The sequence below is a fragment of the Mandrillus leucophaeus genome, unplaced genomic scaffold (assembly GCF_000951045.1).
Source record: "Mandrillus leucophaeus isolate KB7577 unplaced genomic scaffold, Mleu.le_1.0 Scaffold185, whole genome shotgun sequence".
Classification (NCBI taxonomy): Eukaryota; Metazoa; Chordata; class Mammalia; order Primates; family Cercopithecidae; genus Mandrillus; species Mandrillus leucophaeus.
The window spans coordinates 2262456-2269931 of NW_012101865.1; the positions used below are offsets into that span (position 1 = coordinate 2262456).

The 7476-nt window shown below is 43.6% G+C and overlaps 2 protein-coding genes across 16 annotated transcripts in view; one reads left to right on the forward strand and one right to left on the reverse strand.

Annotated features, from left to right (window-relative positions):
• TMEM50A (transmembrane protein 50A) overlaps positions 1 to 3813 on the forward strand; it is a 24291-nt gene extending 20478 nt beyond the window's left edge. For all 5 annotated transcript variants that reach the window (XM_011977901.1, XM_011977899.1, XM_011977898.1 and 2 more), the window contains one exon: positions 2105 to 3813. Coding sequence is in view for 4 of the 5 variants with exons in the window: in XM_011977898.1 (XP_011833288.1) it covers positions 2105 to 2229 (125 nt within the window). In the remaining variant the exon portion in view is untranslated. The remainder of the gene's footprint in view (positions 1 to 2104) is intronic.
• Positions 3701 to 7476, reverse strand: part of LOC105538113 (RH-like protein) — a 73940-nt gene continuing 70164 nt past the window's right edge. For 4 of the 11 annotated variants that reach the window (XM_011977893.1, XM_011977890.1, XM_011977887.1 and 1 more), the window contains one exon: positions 3701 to 4005. In XM_011977893.1, the coding sequence (XP_011833283.1) occupies positions 3979 to 4005 (27 nt within the window). In that variant the 3' untranslated portion in view covers positions 3701 to 3978. The remainder of the gene's footprint in view (positions 4006 to 7476) is intronic. The other 7 variants (XM_011977889.1, XM_011977888.1, XM_011977885.1 and 4 more) reach the window with 4 other exon arrangements.

A 7476-nucleotide genomic window follows, 5' to 3' on the forward strand; every position in this document is an offset into this window, starting at 1 on the left:
AAAAAAAAAAAAAAAAGATTTGCCACCATAACTAACACCTCCCACTTGGCTTTAGCACCAACATTGGAGATCACATTTCAACATGAGTTTTGGAGGGGACACCTGCCATTCTGATTCGTAACAGAATGGTACTCAGCAGCAGCATAGAATTACTATTTCAGAAGTCAGAGTGGACAGATGTCAGTACCAGAGGTGACCATCTGACAGTGTAGGAGGGACTGGTCCCTGGCTCTTGCCCAAGAAACTCTTCAGATTGGAGTTCATATCTTGTGACGAGTATTCTGAAGTTACAGCGTCTCTTTTAAGCTATTTGGACAGTAGAGGCCTCTAATAACCAACTTCAGTTTTTCTTTGTTACAGCAGTAGATCCGATATTAACTAGAAGAGCAGAGATCTGGGATTACAGGCATGCCACCATGCCTGACTAATTTTTGTATTTTTTGTAGAGACGGGGTTTTGCCATGTTGCCCAGGCTGGTCTCAAACTCCTGGGCTCAAGCGATCCACCCACCTTGGCTTCCCAAAGTGCTGGGATTACAGGCGTGAGCCGCCATGTCTGGCTCATAGCTCCCATTTCATTTGGTGCCTGGGACTGTGCGCCAGCTGCCCCGTAGAGCATGCAGGCAGGCATCTGCACTCTGGCTCATCTAAGGCACCTGTGGGTAATTTGCCGCCCTCGGCAGTTGGCTTCCCAAAGCCTGGCTGTGTCCATTCCCTGCCTCCTCATCTCCTAAACATGGCCAGATTCCTCCTTGTTCTGTTAACACCTCAGGTATCATTTTATGCATATAGTTGCCCTCTTGCCTCTTAAATTGAAGCCTTGAGGACAACTGTAGACATTCCCTCACCTAAACCCTAGACCAGGGGTGTCCAATTTTTTGACTTCCCTGGGCCATATTGGAAGAATTGTCTTGAGGCACTCATAGAATGCACCAACAATAGCTGATGAGCTTTAAAAAAAAAAAATCACAAAATAAATCTCATAATGTTTTAAGAACGTTTACGAATTTGTGTTGGGCCACATTCAAAGTCGTCCTGGGCCACATATGGCCTGTGCTTTGCGGGTTGGACAAGCTTGCCCTGGACTTAAGCTCTGTGAGGGCAAATTCCTGTCATACCAGTCTCCTGGGCTTTTCTGGAAGCCCCATGCTTTTTTATGCCTCTTTCGCCTTTGATGTACTGTTTCCTGTCCCCAAAACACCTGCCTTCATCATCCCGCTAGGTCTTGTTCCTACCAATCTCCCATTCAAACTCCTGTTTTTCCACAAAAGCCCATCTCAAATATTACCACCTCTGTAAATCCTTTTCTAACTTATTCAGGACAACTGAATTCTGTGTTTCTGTGCCCCCTTAATACTTGGTATGTAAGTCTCCTTCCCCAACCACCCCCATGCTTACCACATCGCGTTAGCAAGAATGAGAGCAATTTGAGGGCAGTGGCTTTGCATCTTATTTTATAGCCCTGGCACCAAAACAGTTTGTTGAATGAATTTGATAAAATCAGACCTGTAGGGCCGGGCGCGGTGGCTCACGCCTGTAATCCCAGCACTTTGGGAGGCCGAGACAGGTGGATCACAAAGTCAGGAGATCAAGACCATCCTGGCTAACACAGTGAAACCCCATCTCTACTAAAAATACAAAAAAAATTAGCTGGGCGTGGTGGCGGGTGCCTGTAGTCCCAGCTACTTGGGAGGCAGAGGCAGGAGAATGGCGTGAACCTGGGGAACGGAGCTTGCAGTGAGCCGAGATCGCACCATTGTACTCTAGCCTGGTGACAGAGCGAGACTTCGTCTCAAAAAAAAAAAAAAAAAAAAAATCAGACATATAATGGTTACATAGTAAACACTGGTTAACTTTTTAAAAGTCACATGTGTCTTCAGTACTCGAAAGTTAAGGTTGTTGGGAATATGGTGGTTAATAGCACAGTTGAACATAATGGAAGAATTCACTACCTTAGAATCAGTTTCTGTTTTGATACGTTTCGTACCAAACTTTCTTCTACAACTCATCAATTCTTTGTTGCTTGTTTCACACCATTCTCGAAATCTCACATATTCTTTTCTCAAATTCAGGGAGTCATGTGGTATTTCTTGTTTTATTCACAGAGGGCTGGTTTTTAAGTTTGGCCGCACTGAAGACTTATGGCAGTGAAAACATCCAATTTCCCACAGCACAACATCCCTGCTTGGGTTTGTTTGTTTTTTTACTGCTCACTCCCAATCTTTTGTAATGCTGTTTTCTAAACTTATTTCTGAGTGTAGTCTCAGCTTAAAGTTGTGTAATACTAAAATTACGAGAACACCCTATTTAAACAACAACCAAAAATCTATTGTGGTATTCACTTGATTAACTTATAAAACGTTAAAGCAAACTTTCACATGAATAATTTTTGTCAAATTTTATCATGGCATAATTTGTAAAAATAAAAAGAAATTACAAAAGAAATTATGGATTTGTCAGTATAAGTATTTGTCATATCTGAGGTCCAAAACCACAATGAAAGTGCTCTGAAGATTTAATGTGTTTATTCAGATGTGGTCTCTTCTGTGTCAAATGTTAAATGAAATATAAACATTTTTTAGTTTTTAAAATATTTCATGGTCAAAATTCTTCCTCACTATAAGTGGTATTTACTTTTACCAAAAATTCTGTGAACATGTAGTGTTTGAGTGGCTTTTGAGGGTCTCCCAAGGTGTGAGTGGACGTGTTGGAAGAGAGAAGCACCATGGTCCAGGCACCAGGCTCTCCATGTCCCTTCCGTGGGAAGCTCTTCCGCTGTGCCTCCCATTCCAAGGGCAGGAGGATATGACTCAGCCATGACACGTGGTTCTGGTGGGACACACAGTCACTCCACACCCACCGTTGAAGGAGAGAGGAGGAAAGGAGAGAGATTTGACACTCCGGTCTTACACAGGGGACAATTTCTTTGTAGTTGTTCTGATAATAAACCGGGTTCCATGTTTCATTTCATCTGTATACTGAACCACTAGCCTAATAGACCGGCACGGTCAACTAGAATGACAAACATTAGCTACTGGGAACTCTGGTTGTCTCTTCCTCTTCGGAACTCTTGTCCCCACAGGCTCCCCACCTCTGCAAGATGGGATACGCTTTTCAGAACCACAGTTTGAAATGTCTTTCATAACGTGCTACAATTAGCCTTCAGAATATTTGCTGGGTGATTTAAATGTGTGGGTCTCTTTTCCATGCTAGCGTCGTCATCTGACAGTCTCTATGCTGTGAATATTGCCTGGCCATCAAGACTCTTCTCAAAGAAATAACTTGCTGTCATCCCACACGAACTCCTGATGTTTTTTCTACAAAAGTCCATAAAATGTGAAAATTGGAGAAGATCTTAGAGGTTGAAGTCTACCTTCTCTTTCACACAGGAGGGAACCCGGACCATGGAAATTTAAGTAACTTCCTCACGGTCACAGAACTAGTTTTTTAATCCTCAGGCAGTGCATCCCCCCACCCTACAACTGAGCACAGCCTCTTTCCCCACAGTGCAATTCAGAATATGCTCAGGGAATGCCAGCCACCTTGTAAAACTGCTGGGATAAAAGCATGATTCCCACAAGGACTAAGGATCAGTGATTTGTAATTTTCCTGTTTTGTACTATCTGCTTTGCTCATGTAGACAAGAGTTAACTGGGTAGCATACTTTATTAAGCATGAGAAAGAATCTTAAGAATTGTCAATAAAATTAACCCAAAACTTTAATAATGTGTCTGTAACCAAGAAAATATTGATAGCATCATCCTAATGAAACTAAACATTTATTTTAAACTTATTAAATTGACTCTTAAACTAAGTTTTTAGTCTTTTATTTTTTAATATCAAATCTGTCTCTGACCTTGTTTTATTGTACATAAGGAGACTTTGCGGTCATGAGCGTTTCTCACGTACAAATGCAGGCAACAGTGAAAGGAAGTTGTCTTGTTTTTGAACAGGCCTTGTTTTTCTTGGATGCTTTTTCTTAAAATCCAACAGCCAAATGAGGAAACTGTAAAAGCAAAACAAACATTTTTATCGCAGATGAACCCACATACTGATTTTAACTTGATTTCTTGAAACTTAGCCTAAATGTCTCATCACAAAGACCTTAGAAATTCTTTAATAAAATCTGAATTGGAAGAGATCTTAGGTAGGTAGGTTTTATTTCATACAGTGTTTTACATGGATTGTTGATAAATGGCCATCTGGCTTTCGTTTGAATGCCTCCAAAGACAGGGGACTCACTATTGCCATATGAAGTAGCTCATTCCATTTGGCAGGGAGTTGAGATTGTTAGAAATTTAAACTGCACCTCCCTTGGGCCTAGTTAAATTCTTTAGAGAAGCGTAGAGAAAAAACATTTTTCTTCTGCTTGCCAGTTTTTGTTTGTTTGTTTTGTTTGTTTGTTTGAGATGGAGTTCCACTCTTGTCTCTCAGGCTGGAGTGCAGCGGTACAATCTTAGCTCACTGCAACCTCCGCTTCTCGGGTTCAAGCAATTCTCCTGCCTCAGCCACCCGAGTAGCTGGGATTACAGGCACCCGCCACCATGCCCAGCTAATTTTTGTATTTATTTTTTAGTAGAGACAGGGTTTCACCATGTTGGTCAGGCTGGTATCAAACTCCCAAACTGAGGTGATCCACCCGTCTCGGCCTCCCAAACTACTGGAATCACAGGCCTGAGCCACCATGCTCGACCTACATGCCAGTCTTTCAAGTGTTTGAAGAGCTTTCTTAGGTCTCCTTTGGCCTTCTCTTCTGCAAGCTGTGCATGCAGTGAATGCTGAAGTGTTGCCACACCACAGCCCAACATACAACATCGCTGTCTGTGGCGTAAACTTGGACCACGGAACTCTGAAACCGGAAATCAGGGTAGCTAACACTTGTTTGCTAACATTTCACATACATTATCTCCTTTAAACTCTAACAACCCAGTGAGAGAGTCACTGTTATCTCCATGTCAGAGATGACGAGACTGAAGCTACAAGATCACAGAGCTGGCAGTGGTAGAACCCAGATCTGTCCAACGCCAGAGCACAAACTCATAGAACATGGGATTTGATCTCATTTTATAAAGGAAGAAACTGAGCCCCAGAGAAGTGACCTGTCCAAGGGCACCAGCCTGCCAGTGGGTGAACTAGGACTGGAATTCACATCTGCCTCCCAGAACACTGGCCCTCAGCGAGGCCAGGGGAGTCTGTTGGCAGGCTGCTGATATGTTTTCCTACTTTACTTTTTCTTCTTTTTTTTAAATATATATATTTTTTGAGACAGAGTCTCCCTCTGTCGCCCAGGCTGGGGTGCAGTCACACGATCTCAGCTCACTGCAACTTCCCCCCAGGGGTTCAAGTAATTCTGCCTCAGCTTCCCAAGTAGCTGGGATTACAGGTGTGCACCACCACACCCAGCTAATGTTTTTGTATGATTTTGCTTTGCTTTGTTTCGTTTTGAGATGGCATCTCCCTCTGTCCCCCAGGCTGGAGTGCAGTGGCACGATCTTGGTTCTGCAACCTCTGCCTCCCCATTTCAAGTCATTTTCCTGCCTCAGCCTCCTGAATATCTGGGACTACTGGTGTGCGCCACCACACCTGGCTAATTTTTGCATTTTTAGTAGAGACAGGGTTTCACCATGTTGGCCAAGCTGTTCTTGAACTCCTGACCTCAAGTGATCTGCTCACCTCAGCCTCCCAAAGTGTTGGGATTACAGGTGTGAGCCTCTGCGCCCGGCCTGTTTTCCTACCTTACTTTAAAAGCTGGCTTTCCTTGTGTTGTTGGACAAGCATTTGTTGGACCCTTACTGTGTCTCTAGAACATTTATTTGAAATCAGAAGTACGGGTGATACCACTGTAACGAGTAGGTTTTTAAAACTGCATAAAACAGCAAGAGGGACTCTTAACACACTTTGTTATGTTTTTGTACCAAAACAGTAGTGTTTATATTTCTTGGCAATAAAATCATTTTTAAAAATAACCTGCAAATACTCAGAAGTCAATGGATAATCTTCAGCACATTGCAGTTACTTCAGAATCCGCCCTACACTCAATCCAATCACTCTACTTCACTCTCAAACTTTCACTGTAGGCATCGCTTCCCCACTCAAACCTTTGGGAATTTCCCATTTGCCTCAAGGATGAAATTGAAGTGGCTCTAGCCACCTTTCAGCCTTTTCACACACTGCCGAGCCGGGTTGCTCATGCGGGTTCTGTTCCCTGCCCCTTGCTTGGAATGCCTTGCACTTCCTGCTGCTTAGCCAAATCCAACACAACTCCATGCTCCATTCTCCCTGACCGCCCTAAGACCTCTCCCTCCTCTCATTCCAGCAGCTACTGCCAGGATTGCTTGTTTCGTTTTACATTATTTGTATTTATTTATTTTTTTTGAAACAGAGTCTCGCTCTGTCGCCCAGGCTGGAGTGCAGTGGCACGATCTCAGCTCACTGCAACCTCTGCCTCCCAGGTTCAAGTGATTTTTCTGCCTCAGCCTCCTGAGCAGCTGGGGTTATAGTCGCGAACCACCACACCTGGCTAATTTTTTATATTTTTGGTAGAGACGTGGTTTCACCATATTGGCCAGGCTGGTCTCGAACTCCTTACCTCAGGTGATCTGCCCACCTCAGCCTCCCAAAATGCTGGGATTACAGGCGTGAGCCACCATGCCCGGCTAGAACTTCAGTTTATAACACAATCTTTCATGTGTCTTCTGCTTTCATTAAAAGAATAAACCTTTCCCTTTTTTATTTCAGTTTAATAAACCATGGATTTTATTTCATGCTTAGCAAAGCACAAGGGCTCACTGACATGCATTTCTTAAAACTAATTCCGGCCGGTCGCCTGTAATTCCAGCACTTTGGGAGGCTGAGGCCGGCGGATCACTTCAGCCTGGCCAACGTGGTGAAACCCCATCTCTACTAAAACTCCAAAAATTAGCTGTGGTAGCAGGCACCTGTAGTCCCAGCTACTCAGGAGGCTGAGGCAGGAGAATCGCTTGAACCTGGGAGGCGGAGGTTGCAGTGAGCCGAGATCACACCATTACATTCTAGCCTGAGCTACAAAGCAAGACTCTTGTCTCAAAAAAAAAGGTAATAAAATAATAAACAAACTGAATTTTTGTGAATAAGTATCTGGTGAGGACCACGGTAGACTGCAGGAGGATAGGAGATTAGCATATCTGGCTCCTGGAGACCCATAACTATATTAGAATTATCTCTCTGGTACTTCATACCGTGTCACAAATTGGGTAATACATGTAGTGGAATGAATTAGCAAATGAATGAGTGCATTTTAATAAACCATCGGAGGATGAGATGGGTGCCCTTGGGGAGTGGTGAGTGCTCCCTCCCAGAAGTGCCAGGCGTGGTCTGGCCAACCAGTGAAGCAGTGGCTGAGCTGGCTTTAATGTCCTTCCAACCCTGGCAGTCAGTTCCATGAAATTCAGTAAGAGTATTTAAAATGTCTTGTTGGATGGTTTGCAAAGAAATAAAA